The 21,133-nt window shown below is 45.5% G+C and overlaps 1 protein-coding gene across 1 annotated transcript in view; it reads left to right on the top strand.

The window, feature by feature from the left end:
- Positions 1 to 21,133, top strand: part of THSD4 (thrombospondin type 1 domain containing 4) — a 149,568-nt gene that overhangs the window by 120,246 nt on the left and 8,189 nt on the right. Inside the window, 7 exon segments of the mRNA XM_061558524.1 lie at positions 1,458 to 1,487; positions 1,489 to 1,663; positions 9,752 to 9,927; positions 11,225 to 11,330; positions 14,131 to 14,355; positions 16,819 to 16,948; positions 19,397 to 19,601. Coding sequence (XP_061414508.1) covers positions 1,458 to 1,487; positions 1,489 to 1,663; positions 9,752 to 9,927; positions 11,225 to 11,330; positions 14,131 to 14,355; positions 16,819 to 16,948; positions 19,397 to 19,601 — 1,047 coding nt within the window.

The following is a 21,133-nucleotide window of genomic DNA, read 5'->3' on the forward strand; positions in this document are numbered from 1 at the left end:
CATGCCAACCGCTTCGCCGTTGCTCCACTCTCACAGTGATGGTAACATATTAATGAGCAGACAGTTCTTAAATATTTTTTTTGAACATTCAGGTACCGATATGCTTGAACGCATAGTATGTTGCTTGTCAACTTCAGCGTCTCAAATGTTGCAGATAGCCCTAGAGTTGCAACGTTCTTACCGCATGCCCCTTCTGGACATCTGTGAACAAACAAAGAGCTTTATAGCTCATCGGATTTCTCCTCCAGTATGATTCTGAAGTTCATTTGGCAGGAACTAATAGAGTGTTCAGTTTTATCCCTGGCCGGCGAGATGAATGTTCCGCGAGACATGACAAACCAGACACAGTACCCAAGGGCACACTGTTGGTCGAACGTATCTGGTTGGATCAGACATTCCGTGAGAAGGAGACAAGCATCTGTTTACCTCGCTTGTCTTTTGACATGGTTCTTCATCGACCTTGCCCCCCCCCACCCCTTCAATATCCATAGAGGTCAACTCGGTGATCTCTGGTAGTTTAATTTCCAATTGTTTTCTCTAACTCTAGGGGGGGAAAAGACATGCTTTCCAAGATAAACAGAGCCCGAGGGTTGTAATTCCTTCCCGCTTCTCCCTGCACGGCTGGCATGCCTTATCATCCCAAAAATCTGCGCAAACACGCTCCTTTGTATAATTTGCCATCCTTGTCCCCACCCCACCTCCCCCGTTTTGCATGCAAAACGATATGTTTATTGTTTTCACTTATAATTTTTACATGCATTTTTTGTGCAAAGTTAGAAGTCACGTGCGTTGTTTTTAGCTTACAGTCAAAACGTCAAGAAGTCGGCGATTTCCTGCTCAAGAGACCTTGAGGCAGTGCTCATTTCTTGTTTACACCCCTAAGGCAGAGGTGGAAATTCCACATTCTCATGTCAGTGGTGTGTCTACGCACAGGGTGAGCCAATGTTGACTGCCTCACTAAGTGGTGCTCATTTTACTGACCTAAAAAAAGGATGATCGGCTGAGTGAACACCGACCAGCAAACTGAGTTTTATCCCTGGCCACGGCTAGCATCAGAGGCGAGTGATGTCTCAACCGGTCCTGGACCCACCAACCTACGCTGACCAGCGTTGTGGAGTATTGTCATACAACTCCAATGACTGACATGGCAGAATGGACCTTCATCCAGCAGCAGGTTGACAAAGGGCTGTACAATTGTAATAATTACATGCAGCATTGTGTGTGTGTTTATGGCTTGGTATCTGACATTTTCCGGAGTAACGTTATTTTTCTACATCAATGCTGCCGTCAACAGGAGGTCTTAATATTATTCACATTTAGCATATCCCCTCCTACTTTGTTGTTGATGATATTATTAAACATCGACATCTATTTATAACAGTGGCAACCTCTTTCTCTCTCTCTCCCTCTCTCCCGTCCGTCGCCTTTCTCGCACGGACACGTGGCGCCGCGTGCAGACGGTGGGCTGTGACGGGATCCTGGGCTCAGGACAACGTGGTGGACAAGTGCGGCGTGTGCGGAGGGGACAACACCGCCTGCAAGGTGGTCTCGGGCGTGTACAAGCGCTCGGCCACCTCCGTGGGCTACCACAAGATCCTGGAGATCCCCAAGGGCGCCATCAAGATCAACATCACCGAGATGAGCAAGAGCAGGAACTACCTCGGTGAGAGTGCCTTTCGAGCCCGCACGGGCGTCGCTACGCGGCACGTGCGACCTTCCGCACGCGCTGGTCATCCTGTTCTCCCTTGCTCCCATTGTGTACGCTCGACTCGTTGTATCTCGGGTCAAACCGTCAATCAATCACTTTCTTTTCTTAGGATGAGTCAAGAGCCTGCCCCCCCCCCGCCCCCTCCCGTGGGATCAGATGTCCCATTTTCAAAGAGAATCGGGAAACGATTCGCATCCAACGGTTGCCGTTGTTTGATTTTCTTCGCGTGGTTAAAATTTGCGGTGTTTCTTCTTCACTGGCTGAGATCGGTGGATAATAATATCAGCCAAGAATTTAGGTTAGAATTCCAGCAATGCTGTGTTGAGATTTTCAGCAAAATTTCTTGAGTTTTATTTATATTAAGTGTAGGGCAATTGTATGGTTTTTGCATATGTAAAGCACTCCGAGAAACCTTTATTCATGTGGGGGTGTGCTATAGAATAAAGATTGATTGATGAATCTGTAATTTGACCGATAGAATTTACATGCATTTTAAGCATAATCATTGCAGACCCGCCAGAAGCAACTTTAAGAAAAGTGCAGAATTCCGACTTAAAATTATTCATCGTTGTGCTGCAACTGCATTCGTCGCAGTTGAACGACCACTGTGAGCAGCCTTCTTAATGATCCACGTGCTACTTAGTAACTCGATCCGTAGAGATGCTGAAAGTTACGGAACAAATGAGGCCCTTCAGCTTGGTGGGGCTCACCCTCCCAACAGTGATGGAAATTCACTATCCACAGCGTTTACAACTGATTTCACAAGCTGGACTTAAACAAACTTTGAGGCTGGCTTAAACGGGCCATTTATTTTACTGTGCAAAAAAAAAAACCTCATCAAAATAACCCGTTTTTAAAAAGGGAACTAAAGTTTCCAAATTGAGCGGCAATTGCATCTCTAGCCACTGCTCACAATAGCTCGATTTTTTTTTAATGGTAAATGAAAGTGGGGCAGGGCTGGCTCAAGAGACATGTGGAGCCTATTTAAGACCTGGCCCCTTCTGGTGGAGCAATCGTTGTGCAATTTTGCAGGCAATGAAATGTGAACCTGGGAAGCCAATTTCTGGCACAGTTCATGAGAAAATCCGAAGTAATGAAGAACCCCCTGGAAGCAACTCTTAATTAAATGGAAACACCTGAATATGTGCCATTAGTAACTTCGGGCTTAAAGGAACATAAATATAGCTGTAAACATTACACTCAGTTTGAAAATCCTTTCCGTTCAGCAATATTATAGGCGCTTACGCCGATGATGGCAGTTTACATAATTTACGAGGAAAGGGTGAAGTGCATAATCAAAAAGCGGGGTGGGATGTTGTGTGAGCGTATATTAAACTAAGTGTATAAATATGCGATCTACGTCCATGACTTGATTCACCGAGTCACTGTTTTTTTTTATTATATACATATGTAAACTACAGCGTAGGTTTTCACATTTGATGTTTTCGAGTTGTACCATGTGCTGTACCATGTGTTGTTTGATGTGAATTTTTTTTTATATAGCGCATGGTAAGTACGTGTAAATTATAGGTCCAGGTTTAAGTTTGTGAACATTGTGATGATAGCTTCGGGAGTAGCGTGCCGGCGAGCGGGCCGAGAAATATGGTCTCTTATTTGGCTCGGGTGGCCTCAGTCACTTGCACTGTTTGGGTCATCTTTCATACCGCGGATCGCCTGTAACGCCGTCCCACTTGACGAAGAGGTGTGCACAGCGACCAATCGCTCTCTTCTGAAAGCAGCTGATCGAGCACCACAGGTTTCTTGGGAGATCAAAGTCAAGCGGAGCGTGAATTGATGTCGGTTGCTTAAACAAGCTCCCAGCACCTTCAACGAAATGTCGAACATCGTGCCGGACAACATACGGTCAAACTCGAAAACACATCAGAGAGAGAGATATATATATAAAATATACACACGTATATAAATAGCTGTTAATATATGTGTTTCGGGTTCAGTAATCATGGTTTGGAAATGCTGCATCATCATCATCTTCTTCTTGGTTCTTTCGGTAAAGTCACGTTAGAAGGGAAATAATAAAATAATAAAAATCAAACATAATACAATTATTCTCACGACGTTTCGGCCACAACGCCAGCAGCCGTCCTCAGGTGAAGAACAGGTGTGTCGGAAAGACAGCGTCTGATTGAACACCACCAGGCTTGGCAGCGTATATTTAAGCTGGGTTGGAGGGGGAAGGGTGCCTTGACAATGGAATTTGCATATCAAGAGGAATTTAGCATATTTATGGGAAATGCAGATATGGGATTAGTCACTACTTATGGAATGCGTAGGAGGTGAAGGGGGGGGGGGGGTTGTCTTTCCGACAGACCTGTTCTTACACTATCATCTTCTTGTTCAGTGTAGCGGCGTGCTCACCCTTCTGCCACGGACCTCTCCAAGCGTCGGAGCAGTCGACTGCGCTGCGCCAGTAATACTGTGGAGGCAACGGCAATCAATATGTCGACGTGCAGTTTTTATTATTAAGTGTCGCTGCAGTTATGGGAGCTTTTTGTTGTTGCCCAGCTAAGATTTACACGTTCATTAGTGGGTCGTTAACAAGGCAATATACTTGGCCCTATTTCAATTTGGAATGATTTACAGAGATCCGCTACATTTGTGCATTTCGTGAATTTCGGTAATGAGCTTTAACATTTTATTTTTATTCTTTTTCTTTCCTCCCATGAGCTACAGTGACACATCGCTAATTATATTTTATATATATTCGTCACGAATGACTTATCGTGGTTGTATTAGATCATGATTTAATGTGGGGGTATGTCAGTGGAGTAGGTCTGAGCCATCCGTTAACATTCTGAATGTTATTGTGATGCACCACGTCGTTACAGTTTGTTATTTTGTTAACAGAGCATGTATCGAAGCTGATCGAACATTGCAGCTGTCACACATTGACTGACGATTCCTAAGTGATACAATTTACATGTGGACAATGTCATGAGGGTTAACATTTCATTATCAACCACAGCTGGATGAAGGCCTCTCCAAGACATTGCCACGTGTCATGGTCCTGGGATATTATAATCTGCTTAGCATCTACATATGAGCTGATTAATGTTAACATTAGCATTCGTGAACATTGGTTCAACAGAGTCAGTTATTAGCTATTGCCGCCGCATAATATCATTAGATTTTAATTACAGGACAATTAAAAGATAACATTTTGCCTCGCGCACAATGTTCTCCCGCCGCTGCATGCGAGCATGCCGTTTCAGAGAGAGGCTGAACGAATGTCCCATTGCACACAGCGTGTGAAGTGTCCGGGTGTACCCACACTTTACCCCACCGCAAAAGATTCGGCTGACCATTTCACAGCATTGCACTTATGCAATGCTGGGACATGGATCCAATTATAACAGAGTTAACGATTAACTGACTGCAGACGGTTCTCTGCTGTGCATATGTTTCTCAATGCATGACAAAGCTCTGAATGGATTAATTAGGAGTGATACTTTTTCTCATAATTGCAATATCAGTCACCCGTGTGGCATTTAATTCAGATTAAGCATTCTTCACACGCACAAACTGGCTCTCTTTGACTGCCAGCTAGAACAAAAGCTGATACACATAGACAATCCAATCAGGTGCCTCGGCAGTAGAGCGAGAGGCCTGCAATTGGAAAGTTGTGAGTTCAAACCCTGAATGTGGCATTGATTCAGCCCGTCATCCCTCTCTGGCCGATAAAAATAAGTACCAATTTGTTGGCAAGTCTACGGTGCCTGTCTCATGCATAGACTCGTCATTGGAATGTGGAATTTCCACCTCTGGCTCAGGGCGGTAAATGGGAGACAAGCACCACATCATTGTCTTTGTTTTTTTCGGTAAAGTCACGTAGGTGAAAAAGAAAGAATTTTTTTTTTATACCGACGTGACTTTACCGAAAAAACCAAAGAGTATGAATCCTTGCAGTCACGAAAACTTCAAAATCCACCACCTCATTGCTCATTTGAGCTGCACATTTATTTGACCTCACTAAATTGGCCTGGCATGAACTCTATTGTCAAGTCCAAGTGACGTCTTGGGATAGCCAGTTTGCGACATTGTTTCCAATACTGCAGGTATTACGCGATACCAAGATCATGGGGAACATTTTTCGTAGTTTGTTGTCCTTCCCCCCGCACCTCCGATTAGCAGGGTAGGCTACGTACGGTGCCAAAGAAGTTCAACGTACACACAGTGCAACAATGCCTTGTAATGCCATTATGAAATTAATTCACTGTTCATAAGCAAGATAGTGTTTATACATGTATTTATCCTGCATTTCAAAGAAATGTCAGCTCCTATCTGGTATATACATATATATACTGTATGGCTATTCATATCAATGGGTGATGTATTTATGCAGAAATATTACGGCAAGACCCACCAACAGGTATAGTGCATTGCATTGGGAAAGTTAAATAGGTATTGCGGTTCAGAGTACCACCACTCGCAATAATTTTAAATCTAAAATAGAACAGATGGACTGATGGAGTGTGAGAGGCAGGGGCATGGAGATGAACGAGAGGGCACTTTCGTGATAGATGGGATGCGATGATAGCCAACAATAGAGGACTGCTGCTGCTGCTGCTGGAAGTTCTTGGGACCCAGAGGTCTCTGTAATGAGGCTGGACAGGAAGGCGATACCGATGTTGGCCATATTCTACTCTTGAGCGAGACAAACAAAATCGAATGTTGCACGGCGACCGAGAACACGACCTTGATAGAAACATTGTCGAAAAAGAACAGTGTCAGAAAATTGATTGGTATTCAGGTGTTGACCTTAGATGTCCCGCCGGCAGCATGCGAGCACACGCTGATGAATATGACAACGTAAGGAGTGTGGCTCCTCTAGCTGTTGTTTTGTCCGCACGTTTTGAATTTGAGGCATCAGACTCTGTCGACCTAAATTCCGATGGGGTGGCCTCGGGAGCCCGTGACCTTCGCTTGTGTTTGAACGAGATCAATGGCTTTATTTTGCCTTTTTGGACAAAGCCCTCATCCCCAGGAGCTTTGAGATCTATGTATAATAATAACAAGTTTGTTTTGTGAGTCTTAAGTATTTTTCCCCCTGTTTAAATCTGTTCAATACATTTTCAAATTCCTAGTCACTTAAATAAGCAGTTAGTTCTCTAACTGCTGATTTAGTTCTCTGCGCATTTGGTTTATAACAACTGTGCGGCACTTTGTAGTTCGGTAACTATTTTTTTTGTCTTCGTTGAATTCATAAACAGTTATTATTTGGGTCGCAAAAAAAGTTAAACATTATATACACGGTACAAAAAGGGTCGTCCAACAGTCGACTGAAATTGCTCATTAGGAAAGCCGCTTGGTATTTATGTGTTTGGAAAATTAATGTTGGCATTGAGTGTCTTGAGGAGCAGCGGGATGGCGAGAGATCAGATGACTGACTGCACTTTGCGAGGAGGTGCTGAGTGTGGATGGACTGGATTAGGGAGAGGTGCCAAGTACTGAACTGAGTTCATGGGAAAGGGCTTGCTCTTGGCTTCTCAGTTAACCTCCTGTCATGCCCTGCGCTCTGACTCCTACATCAGGTGGAATTATTAACACTGCCACCAGCAGCCCCCTCTGTGCCTTTCGCCACTCTGTATTGCCAAGGCTGTTCGTTGAAGTCCGGAGTATTAGCGCTGTAGAGCAGGCAACAACGCAACTTTCGTCGGTTGAAATCGATTTTTTTATGCGCTCGACACATCCATCCGATTGTGCGCTTGAGAATCGATTATTTTATCGTGGAATGTGTTGTGCGTGACTGGTTCACGTAAACTCTACAGCCGCGGGGCACATTACATTGAGTGTAATGGCAAAAAGATAATTTCCCGAGTCGGACCAAGTCATTGAATTGTGATGGGTGGAGGGAGGTAAATCGTTACTTCCTTAGTTGGAGTGCAGTGCATGGCTTATGCATGCACAAGAGGAGTCAAGATAGTTTTTGCAATGAGGAATTAAAGTGTGCGCCTGCTCCCGCATGCATTGTTTCATTTATTTTTTGCAGGCTTGACGATTCATGCACATTTTATATTCCATGGCTAATGTGTATAGACGGAGATTGAAAACCCACCTAAATATCCTGGCATCGCTTTCTCTTTGGAGTTTCATTCCTAAACGATTGAAGACGACAAAGACAGCAGGGGCTTGCGAAGCCACAGCACTGCCGTAATTCTCACAAACATTAATCGGTAACACGTGCTTAATGCGTTTTGACTATGTATTTTATATAACACATAGTGTCATCTAGACGGAACAGATACATATTTTTCTAGAAATGCTTTGCTTTCTTCTCTCTCTCTCTTTCCTTGTGTTAGCGTTCAAAAATTCCTCACTGGAAAAACTGGCATTAAGTCAATTTTGCACAAAAAAACACTTGTCAGCTGTCTTGAATGCCTTCCTTGAAATACTTTGCACATAAAGAGCTCAACATTTTTTTTCCACTTTTGGGGAGGTGGCTGCTGCCGCTGCTGGCTGGAGCAAGCGGACAGGGAATGGGTGACCTTCTGCTTGCTGTATCCCCCTCCCCCCTTCGCGACCCCCCCCCCCACCAGCCCCCCAACAAACCTACGGAATGTCCACCTGCTGTGCATTCACATTCACACCATCGTCTCCTGGTGCAGTGCAGTCCGGTGTAAAGCTCTGCCAAGATTTATCTACTGTCTGCCACCATTACAGCTGTCCCCTGACAGGGCTAACCAGTGTCACTGCACGACAGCCACAGCTCCGTCAGTGTGGGGGGGGGGGGGATGGGGGGGGGTTCGTGTTCGTCTTCACTTTTAAACAGCTGTTCAGTGACAGGGCTAACTGGTGGTGGCCCGAGTGACAGACACATCTCCCAGCACTTCGTCTAAGCTTTTTGTTGGATGGCTTGACGGCAAAAGAGACAAAGCCAGAGCAGGGCGAGGGTGAAGGGCCCATCCATCACTTGTCACGCCGCCGCGGCCGTGCTGAGCCACTTGCAGCGTGGCCCCCTCTCGTCACGCCGAAGGTCACCGCAAGCCCCCCCCCCACCCCACCGGGGTGCTTCCATTGCGTCCCGCAGCACTGACAAATTCAGTCATTGAAAGCGGGGCAGCTCTCGGCACGCGCGAGCGAGACGGCCGTCCGGAATTGTGCGCCGAGTCGCATTCTTTTTGCTGAAGGCTGGCATTGCTGTGTCGTGGTCGTGCTACGATTCCAGATGAGGTGGTGGGGTTTTTTTTCTTCCACAATGGACTGCTGTTCGCTTTAGCCCTGTGAATAATCTCTCGTTATTTTTTAAAGCCGCCGTTTTCTCAGGCTTCTTAAAAGGCTCTCCTGACGTGTCGCCATCTCACGCGCGTCCGCAATGCATTTGCGGCGCGGGACGCACCTGATCTTTATAACTCATAGGCTCAGCGGCAGTGGAAAGAAAGCCGGGAAAAAAAACCCCACGGTGTTGACCTTTCAACCCACCGCCATAAGGCCACAGGCCTGCTCGGCGAGGGGTCCTTTTGGTACCGTATAATACATGCGAACGGGGGTCATGTCCATCTGCCTTATTAATGTCCAGCCACATGCCTCGTTTGCTTTTTCCAGTGCCTCTTTTTCGGTTGTTTGCACAAGCAGATCCATGGCTGCGTGGAGTGACCATCCATCAAAGTGCCAACGTGGGTCCTTAGAACGTGCAGTGTTTGTGCCCGCCAGCTTTTGTGTGGGATGCTTCAATAGACCTGAGAACTTCATTCATAGTGCCTTGGAGATGTAACATTGTTCCACAGCTGGTAATCCTGGGTGCATCTGAAAGGAGATACCCGTTGCTTTGACCGATGAAGGTCACAGTCATTAAGCGACCTGTTATATGGCGTGCAGGGAAAATTGATTTCCTCCGTGGAAGTGCATATGTGGATTTCCACTGAGCTCGGTTATAAGGGATCCAGAGGTTGGATTTTTTCTCGCGTGCTGAATCGAGGTATTGCTTCCCTTGAGCAAACGCACCGACGTAATTTTGTCAAGTCATAATGCGGCGCGTGTGTTTGAGCGCTCTAATGTATACTTTGCTTGCATTACCTTTTCCGCCAGCCCTGAGGAGTCACGCTGGACAGTCCATCATCAACGGGAACTGGGCCATCGACCGGCCAGGAAAATACGAGGCCGCGGGGACGATGTTTATGTACAAACGACCGAACGAGATTAGCAGCACCGCCGGTGAATCCTTCATCGCTGACGGGCCGACGACTGACGTGCTGGACGTCTTTGTAAGTTGCACTCGTTTGTGTTATACAGGGTGCTTCAAAAACATGTTCACACTTACGTGGGACGATCGTTTTTAACGGAAAAAGAACGGATAATACGCTGTAACATAACTAATGTATTTCGATTTAAAGCTTTCGTGACTGCAGGGATTAATCTTCTTGGTTCTTTCGGTAAAGTCACGTAGAAGGGAAGTAATAAAATAATAAAAATAAAACACGGACCTGGTTTTCACCTGAGGACGGCTGCTTGCGTTGTGGCCGAAACGTCGTGAGAATTGTTTTATTATGTTTTATTTTTATTATTTTATTACTTCCCTTCTACGTGACTTTACCGAAAGAACCAAGAAGAAAACTAATGTATGTTAATAGCTTCAAAAAGTCAAAGAGCCTCCACTTGTTCACTGTCATTGTCAACACGTGCCTGGAATCTTCTCCAGGTGGTCTCCAGAGCCCGGAGGCACATTTGCCGTGGCATTGTTGCAAAGTCTCAGAAGTGTTAACATATTTTTGAAGCACCATGTATTTTGTTCGTCTGTACGTATGTTGAACTTCTTCTGCACCGTACGTAGCCAACCGTGCTAATCGTGGTGTGGTTTTTATCCAGAGTGCTCTGGTTTCCTCCCACACACTTTAAAAAAAGAACTGATTTGTGGGTGAATTAATTCATCGCATAGCCTGCTGATTCAAGTGACTTATGATTGATGCGTGTTTCCTGTTCATTCCACCGCATCTCTTGACCGCGTCTTTCAGTTAAGATTGGATATATTTTTGTCATTACGGGAAATTTAACTACTGTTTATATGGATATTGCAATGCAGATTATCGGAAAGGCCAGATGTAACTTTTGCAGATTTACTCGTTATGCTCTAAGGTACACTTGCAGCGATTTGCCTAGACGGACTCATGTTCCTTGTAAAACGACGTGTTCGTTTAACCGTATCACAATACAGAGAGGGCACTTCGCATTGCACCATGATCGTGCGGGTAGCATACGCCCATTTCAATGTTTTATTTTGTGCCGTAAATGTACGTTGTAAAATGTTTGCAAAAAGCAAACAATCCCTGAAGAGGGCACTTTTCTAATTGCCGATGCTCCGCTGTGCTCTACTTGTGTTTACGTAAGCCACAAACAGAGATCCACAAAACATTTCTCTGGCTCCCAACCAAATGCCAAGACGTCGCTCAGACTAAACGGCAGGATGCTTACACAAGCAAGCGCTTCTGCAGTCACAGGAGGAGCGGTGTTTATAGACGCTTCGTATGCTATGTGGGTTGTAATTGTGCTGCTCCACTTCAACAGATGATCTACCAGCAGTCGAACCCCGGGGTTCACTTCGAGTACGTCCTGCCGTCAGATAATGTGGTGAGCAGCCAGCTGGACCCGAATCCGCCCAATCACAATTTGGGTGAGCACGCCAGCACTTATAAACTTCCTATAAGCAGTTAATTATAAATATATATGTTCTGGGGGCGGGGGGGGGGCTTGCAACGGCGGTAAGGATGACGAAAAATGCAAAGAGTCATAATCTTGGCACGCGGGCTCTCACTGTACAGAATGTGGATATATTTTCGTAACATTTGGATTTTAACAGTGTAATTTGGCATGACTTTTGTGATGTTTTTTTGTTGCAATAGCATTTTACATGTCACTAAAATAGGAAGTTACTGGGGGAGCGGTAGCGCATTAGTTATAGCACCACACTGAATCTGTCGACCAGAGTTTGATTTCCGGCCGCGGCTAACAACAGTTGTGAGTGATATCTGAACCGACCTACGCTGACTGGCATGTATGATCAAACAACACCCACAAATGATGCAGTGATGCAGTGTGGAGTGGCCTTCATCCAGCAGTGCATTGACAAAGGGCTGTACAGTACAGTGAGGGAAAATAGTATTTGATCCCGTGCTGATTTTGTACGTTTGCCCACTGACAAAGAAATGATCAGTCTATAATTTTAATTATACTTTTATTTAAACAGTGAGAGACAGAATAACAACAAAAAAATCCATAAAAACGCATTCAAAAATGTTATAAATTGATTTGCATTTTAATGAGGTAAATAAGTATTTGACCCCCTCTCAATCAGAAAGATTTCTGGCTCCCAGGTGTCTTTATACAGGTAATGAGCTGAGATTAGGAGCACACTCTTAAAGGGAGTGCTCCTAATCTCAGCTTGTTACCTGTATAAAAGACACCTGTTCACAGAATAAAATCAATCAATCAGATTCCAAACTCTCCACCATGGCCAAGACCAAAGAGCTCTCCAAGGATGTCAGGGATAAGATTGTAGATCTACACAAGGCTGGAATGGGCTACAAGACCATCGCCAAGCAGCTTGGTGAGAAGGTGACAACAATTCGTGCGATTATTCGCAAATGGAAGAAACACAAACGAACTGTCAATCTCCCTCGGCCTGGGGCTCCATGCAAGATCTCACCTCGTGGAGTTGCAATGATCATGATAACGGTGAGGAATCAGCCCAGAACTGCACGGGAGGATCTTGTCAATGATCTCAAGGCAGCTGGGACCATAGTCACCAAGAAAACAGTTGGTAACACACTACGCCGTGAAGGATTGAAATCCTGCAGCGCCCGAAAGGTCCCCCTGCTCAAGAAAGCACATATACATGCCCGTCTGAAGTTTGCCAATGAACATCTGAATGATTCAGAGGACAACTGGGTGAAAGTGTTGTGGTCAGATGAGACCAAAATGGAGCTCTTTGGCATCAACTCAACTCGCCGTGTTTGGAGGAGGAGGAATGCTGCCAATGACCCCAAGAACACCATCCCCACCGTCAAACATGGAGGTGGAAACATTATGCTTTGGGGGTGTTTTTCTGCTAAAGGGACAGGACAACTTCACCGCATCAAAGGGACGATGGATGGGTCCATGTACCGTCAAATCTTGGGTGAGAACCTACTTTCCTCAGCCAGGGCATTGAAAATGGGTCGTGGATGGGTATTCCAGCATGACAATGACCCAAAACACACGTCCAAGGCAACAAAGGAGTGGCTCAAGAAGAAGCACATTAAGGTCCTGGAGTGGCCTAGCCAGTCTCCAGACCTTAATCCCATATACAATCTGTGGAGGGAGCTGAAGGTTCGAGTTGCCAAACGTCAGCCTCGAAACCTTAATGACTTGGAGAAGATCTGCAAAGAGGAGTGGGACAAAATCCCTCCTGAGATGTGTGCAAACCTGGTGGACAACTACAAGAAACGTCTGACCTCTGTGATTGCCAACAAGGGTTTTGACACCAAGTACTAAGTCATGTTTTGCAGAGGGGTCAAATACGTATTTCCCTCATTAAAATGCAAATCAATTTATAACATTTTTGACATGCGTTTTTTCTGGATTTTGTTGTTGTTATTCTGTCTCTCACTGTTCAAATAAACCTACCATTAAAATTATAAACTGATAATTTCTTTGCCAGTGGGCAAACGTACAAAATCAGCAGGGGATCAAATACTTTTTTCCCTCACTATATATCGAACAAATACGGTGACTACATTGTACGCTTTCAGATGTGCTTCTGCGGCCGTCTGGAACGCTCTTCCTTCCAATATTAGGAAGCCACTGAGGCTATGCACTTTTAAATCATGTAGATTCAAAACGCATTTCTGTAGAACTGCTTTTTGTGTTTAGTTTGTTGTCCTTCCTCCGTACATTCGATTAGCACAATTGGCTACATATGGTGCTAAAGAAGTTCAACATAGTTATTACTAATTTGTCCTAGTAGGGTCACATTGGTAATTGCATAAGTAAGTCATACTGGATAAGATTTATTTAAGTACATCAGAGTACCAGTGTTTAACATATATACACTAATGCAGTAATTATTTTAAATCTATGACTTGACAAAACTTTTAAGAGACGTGTTTTATAAGCTGTTATCGTGAAAAATATAAATGACATGTTACATAATAACCTGCAATATAATTTCATGGTAAAAAAAAGTATCACTTCAACCACTTAATATAACACATTTCATAACGTCTCATTTTCTGTACGGTAATTGATTTGCTGTAATTGAAGATACTCTCTGACTTGACCCCTAGCAAAATTGAGGTCGGCGTATAATGTGCCATATTCATGCGATGCTGCATGATTTCGCTTTGCTTCGTCTGTTTGCACGTAAAACCCATTTAACCAATTGGCACTGCAAGTGGGTTGACTTTGCATGTCTACGAACGATGTTGGCAATGCAGAGGAGGCGTACAACGGGCAGCTGTCGGGCTCAGCCATTGGAGGAGGAGGAGGAGGCGGCGGCGGCGGCAGAGGAGGGCACTCGACCGTTACCCACACTGCAACGGACCCTGCGGGCGGTCACCTGGGACCCGGGCAGCCTGGCGTGCCACCTGCGTCTCCCTGGCTCCGTGACTATAACTGGAAGAGGGTGGGCACCACGGAATGCTCTTCCACCTGCGGTAGAGGTGAGCCGTCCCACCCAGAAATTTGATTTCAGACGGATTTGTCCGGGTCGACAACCCAGAATTTATTTATTTTCCGCCGGGCACACCACATTTGGTACACCTTTCTCCCCGAGAGCTGAGGCTGCTCGTGAGCGTGCCAGCGACTCCTCCAGTCTAACAAGCGACCAAGAAAATATTCAGTTAGAAATAATGGCCTGGTTTTACCCGTGCTGAACACAGTAAAGGCAGCCCTTATGTTCGAGTAATACATTTGCACAAATCACCCACATGGCCCGAAAGCTACACGTGTGCAATGGCTTTTTTTCCTTAGGTGGTGTTTTTATTATTATTATAGCAAGTAATCCGAGGATTGATTCCAGCTGAAAGGATATTTTAAAGTACTGAGTACAAATAAAGTAATAAATATCTCACAATATTCGTCATCAACACTGCATTATAATCCGCCTATTCCAACATTTTCTGCATGAAGACAAATGTTGAGGCATGTTTTATGTTTGCTTGTGGACCACTGAAATAACTTTTTTTTCTTATTCATACAAATACATTTTTTTCAATAGAAATGTTTTGCACAGTTATAAATGAATTATAACTATGATGATTTGCAGCTGTTTTGCAGATTAAGGCCTTCCTTGTGGCATGTCATTCATGGGGGTTGTTGCAGCGTTGTACAAACATACACACTTAGAAACTCTAGTAATTCTTTATTCATCATCGTCAGCCTTGATTTATCTACTGCTGGATGAAATCCTCCCAAAGCCATTGCCGTCCCTCATGGGCGCGCAATACAACAATTTAACCAGCTTCGCATAAGCTGATTTCACTGATAAAAATATTTCCCTTCAAATGTATAAAAGGCCAAGATCTGAGTTCGATTCCCGGTCACGAATAACGTCAGTGGCAGGCGATAGCGCAACCAGTCCTGGGTTTCACATTTCACAACCCACACTGACCGGCGTGGTGAAGTATGGTCAAACGACCCCCATGACCAACACGGCGTGAAGGAGGCCTTCATCCAGCAGTGGATTGAGAAAGGGCTCTAAATCGTTGTTTTAATTATTACTACTACTCCTACACAAATGCATGTTTGTAGAAAATGCAGACAGAAATGCTATTCACCACTGGTCGCTTCTTTAAGCACATTGTTAAGCACGTGTTTTAAAAAGGGATGCTTTCTCGTCTGGAATGTACGGTATGTAAACGCATAGCATGAGCATCGCAAAAACGTACACAGCTATGCGAAAACTATTTCTACTTATTTCGATTTAAAGCTTTCGTGACTGCAGGGATTCATCTTCTTGGTTCTTTCGGTAAAGTCACGTAGAAGGGAAGTAATAAAATAATAAAAATAAAACATAATAAAACAATTCTCACGACGTTTCGGCCACAACGCAAGCAGCCGTCCTCAGGTGAAAACCAGACGGACCTGGTTTTCACCTGAGGACGGCTGCTTGCGTTGTGGCCGAAACGTCGTGAGAATTGTTTTATTATGTTTTATTTTTATTATTTTATTACTTCCCTTCTACGTGACTTTACCGAAAGAACCAAGAAGATATTTCTACTTATGGTTAAAACAATGACAGTTAATAGTAAGCACACCACAGTATTTAGAGAACATTATTATCAACAGCTGTTTACTTTGCTGTGCACGTGTGGTGTCTGCGGACGTCCACGATAGCCCCACTCGCGTACCCATCGCTCCCTGACCCCTTGACCCTCTTGTACTCTCTGCCCTTGACTCTCTGCTGCTGCTGACCTCACACGCCGCGCCGACGTGAGCTGCCCCGATGCAATATTTTAAATCAAACGCCCTACTCGTTTCAAATCCATTTATTGGGTTTCTATGTATTAGATTCAAATTTTATTTGCAAAATCGATGGGGTCACCTTACACGTGATTTTCCAAAAACAGAACCTTTTTGTGATAACGATGAAAATGCTTAAGTTATTTCATATTTTATTAATTAAATGCCTTCAGAATGTACAACCATGTATCGTTTGGTTGGTAACCAGGAGGTCTTGGGTTCGATCCTGACCCTGACGCCTGCTGTATATTTGGAGTTTGCGTGTCTCTCTCTCTCTCTCTCACCGTGGTCAGGTGGATTTCACTGCAGGTCATCCGGTTTTTCCCTCCACATTTAGAATCAACAACATGCTTTTAGAGTATTTGGCCTCTACACATTTCCACGCGATAAGCCACGTCGTTGAGCTATCATTTGTGGGCAGCCAGGTTGCTTCTGAAAAAAGAGCTACATAACTCAGTGGGGCCTTACCTGGTAAAATTAAAATAAAATTATGGAAATGGCAAAGCCTTCGGGTGGTGTTCATCCAGCAGTACTATTGACTGTGGCTGACCGATGGTAACGATGGTCAAGCGGGGGGGGGGGGGGTACAATGTCCCGCTTATTGTGATGGAGAACCCCGGCGACCATTTTGCTTTCCCCCCGTCCCCCCCCCCCCCCCGCAGGCAAACAGCTGCCGGTGTTCCGCTGTGTGAGGCGCACCACCCAGGAGGAGGTGTCCGACACCAACTGCGACTCGTCGTCACGGCCACCTGAAGAGGAGGAGGCCTGTAACGTTCAGCCTTGCCCCGCATTGTGAGAGCCCCCCCACCCCACCCCCTGTCTCCCCCCATTGAACGGTCACCATTCGGTCGTGGTGCCAGCGACGATGATGATGACGACGCGTCAGTTGAACATCGATTGACGTTGCTCACGAGAAGGTATATTGTACGCGTTCCTAACCCAAAAAGCCTTTATTATCATTCATATTGGTCGCGAAAGCCTCCGTGTTAGATTGATTAATATTTAATTCGCACCCTCACGAGATACGTGCGTTGTCGCGTTTCTAAGAATCGACGGTTTGTAGATGTTGTACGTGACGGGTTCAACGTCATCCCTGCAGCCACTAGAGGCACTATCATTCATACCGATTCCAAAACAAATAATTGATTACTCACGTGAAGTGTGACCCTGAATGGAGCAACATCTGGCAGGTGCGGTGGGGGTGAGGGGAGATGGGGGGCGGGGAGTGGATGTTTCCACCCGTTCCACAGAGTAGATTGTGGTTCGTTATAATTGCTGTTCCAGGCCTCCGTCTGGGTGGTGCACCTCAACACAGCAGTTACCGCAGTGTGACAAAAATTAAATTACGGAATTGAACCATGACCCTGAATTGCAACAATTCATCAAATCGCCTAGGCGCCAGGGTTGAATAGCTCATCTTCCCACCCTGACTGTTCAGTGCGCAACAGCGGTCAACAGTGTTTTTTTATTTACAATGTTTTTTCTGTTGTCACCGTCGTGCCAGCTCACCACAAATCAGCAGCAAAAAATGAGCACAAAGTATACCTTCAGGCGTCTTTCTATCATTTCCTGGTTCAGCCAATGGCCCCGTTAACTGCCAGGCAAGGCCCTTAAAATCCCACGGTAGTTCTCAAGTTCTGACTGCCCCACTCATAATTTACAACTTTACAGAAATCTATTTTTTTTACATTACATCTGCTTCGGATCAGACTTCCTCTAGAAGGAAAAACTCTGGATTAAACTAAAGTGTATTTTGTGGTCGTATTTTTTCTCTATGAAATATAAGCAACATGTATGTCATATATCATTGTTTAGCATAGCAAGTTTCATCAACACAAGCCTTCGCGATTACATTTTAAAGTTGCTTGATTTGTATGTGTAGCTGTACACAATATCTGGTTAATGTTCTACGTATTTACACGAATGAATAACAAATCTGTGCGAAAGTTATTTTGTATAAGTACAGCTGTCTCTCGGGATCTGGGAGAATTGTGAATAAAATGTCTATTTGCATCACAAAGCCAGAGTGGGTAATTAATTTCAACAACTACAACTTGGCGTTTTTATAGCTTACAGCCTTACAAAACAAGATTATAGTGGGAGGTCTCTCCATATCTGCTGCTGTTCTCGAGTCTGGATTATTCTCCTGCTGGCCATCGTTGCTGTTGACTCCATGCCCTTGTTCATGTTCAGGCTCACTATTCCGTTATTCTCTGCTTATAAATAACTATTTCTGGTCTTTAAAATATATATATTCAGCATAACTACACACCTCCATTTCCCTGGATTGCTCATATCCCACTGTTTTGCACAACGTCTTGAGACACGGTTGTTGACAGACGCTCTATAATGAAAGTTGTATGCGAATGCCTTTGACCAAATCTCCCAGAATATTCCCAACCTCATCAGATTTTTCAGGATAGTGCTACGCAGGGTTGAGCTGGGATAGTGCTGAGATGGGCGATCACCACGCATTAACAAAAAAAACAGGTGTTGTAGGCTGCAGCAGGGCTCCGTTGTTAACAGGGGGCAGTGTATAGCAACATTCTTTGTTATACGGTACTATGCTCCAATGTCTATGCTCCCCATCTTTGCCGACCCGCACTGCTCAGCGTAGTGAAGTATGGTCAAACAACCACGACCTCTCATAGCTTGGCCTCTCGTTGTTTGGCCTCTCATGGCCGGGTGGAACCCCTGCCCCGTGCGGAATGTCACATGACCCTGGCCTATCCCCCGCACCTCTGATTAGCATGGTTGGATACGTACGGTGAAAAAAAACTTCAACATACATACACGACAGCTTGTACAGCTTGGGGAGTATCTCATCCTCATCCAGCCATGAATTGGCAAAAGGGCTCTCTGCGCCGGTGTTCGTCGTTGCAAGGCCCCGCGGGCTACTGTCGGCCCCTGGTGGCCTTTAGTGCGGCCCCTGACATGCGGCCCACGGCAGTACGCAAATGGTTAAAACACCCCCCACCATCACCATCGTGCTGCTGTCAAACCCAGATGGCGACAAATGGTGTCGCAGCCCTCGCACGCAACGACGATGTCTTATCGGCGAAAGTGGGCCCCCTCTGAAAATTAGTGAAGAGCCACTGCTCTACGTGTACAACGTACATGTGCCAACGCGAGTGAGTGTGAAGGACACGCTGTTCTCTTTCTATCGCCCGCTCCCTCCCTCCCTCCCTCCCTCTGTCTCTGCAACCATGTCCCACGCGATCCTCTTCGCGGATTTTGCAGCTGGGACCTGGGCGAGTGGTCCGAGTGCAGCAAGACGTGCGGCACGGGGAACCAGCACCGCCAGGTGCTGTGCCGCCAGGTGTACGCGGGCCGCGTCACCACGGTGCAGCCACACCGGTGCCGCACGCTGGAGAAGCCCGAGACCACCACCACGTGCCAGCTTAAGATCTGCAGCGAGTGGCAGACCCGCTCCGAGTGGAGCTCCGTGAGTAGCTTCGTGGTTTCCTTCACCCCCCCCACCCCCCCCCCCCAAAAAAAACCAATTGAGGTACACAACACAGTGGATATGAAAGTGGGGAGGTTGACACCAGCACAAGCAAATTACGGATTACAGTGCAATGAAAACCCGACTAAACCGCATGTTTCAACACACTGCCTCAATAAACTCTACCCAAGCTCTGATGCCCCTCTGTAGGAGAAGAAGAAAAAAAAAGTGTGGGGGGAGGGAGGAGTGCCTAAATGCCGCTCATGAAAGCTCTTACGAATCAATTCCCATAGAAGGAGAGGTAGTGAAGGGATTCCATGAGTAGCTTCGTGTTTAAAACAAAAAAGTTTGCTCGTGAACGTTGCCCCTTGCGTGAGTAGTGGGGCAGTGAGCCCAAACCGCCTTCTCTCTCCCCTGCCCCGTAGCCACCAGGCCTCGGTGCTTGTCGTCCGCGGAATATCTGCACCCCCCCGCCTCTCTCTCCCCGTCACTCGCTTTGTACCAGGCTCTTGTTGAATAATAAGAATCATAAGCAAAGATGTTTATGGCCCAATAAGCCATGAGAAACAAATGCTGCTGGGCGACATGAAGGAAGTTGAGCTCCGTACAGTGAAATGATAATAATTATCGAGAGCGGATATTTACTATAACATTATAAATAATGATCGATATAGGAAGAGAGAGTTTCAGCCAAAGACATGCCATTGGGCAAAGGACTAAAGAAGAAGCGATTAACTGACATACTAACTAGTTGCTATGAAAGATGGTTCAGAAGCATGGACATTGACACAAGAAAATGGAACATAAGTTCACACAGGTGAGGGGCGCATGGGCTACAGAACACAGGCTAAAGACGTTTCGATTCATATGTGATACATCATGGATTCATGTGACCCCTGCACCCACTAAGTGGCTGCTACATTCATCACAATGTCGAATTGTGACCCTGAATGGTGATAATTGAATTCCCAGGTGACATTATTTGGAACTGCTGTTAATCGTGGTCAGGAATTTAACTCAAGTTGCTAGGTTCAAAGTGAAGTGTGTTAACCACTATGCCACTGCCCCCCCCCCCCCCCCGAATACCCATATTATTAATGTTTAAGTATGTGTATTTAATTGTACGGTTATTAAAGGATTTTTGTTAAATGCAACACTGCCATATTGCATACTGTGAAACTGACACAACATGCAAAACGTAAGTAAACGTGGACCAAATGCGGAACGGCAATGAATCGGCAGAGTTCGAATGAAGGTCGTTAAAATGGCAACAATTTACGAAGCATCTGAATACAACATCTTAAGAATGCGGTACGAGAAGAGCAGCGTGCACATCATGACATTTACGGAGGATGCTTGGGAACGCAGGTTATGCGCGCGTGTGTGGGTTGAGCGGTAGTGTAGCGGTTAGCGTGCTGCGAACCCGGCGACCCGAGTTCGATTTCTGCTCACGGCCAACACCAGTGAAGATTATCTGAACCGGTCCTGGGCCTTCCCTAGGTCGACTCAGCCTCAAATGAGTACCAAGTGCG

This window comes from Lethenteron reissneri, chromosome 24, assembly GCF_015708825.2.
Source record: "Lethenteron reissneri isolate LAM-NWPU_2019-01 chromosome 24, ASM1570882v1, whole genome shotgun sequence".
NCBI classification, from domain to species: domain Eukaryota; kingdom Metazoa; phylum Chordata; class Hyperoartia; order Petromyzontiformes; family Petromyzontidae; genus Lethenteron; species Lethenteron reissneri.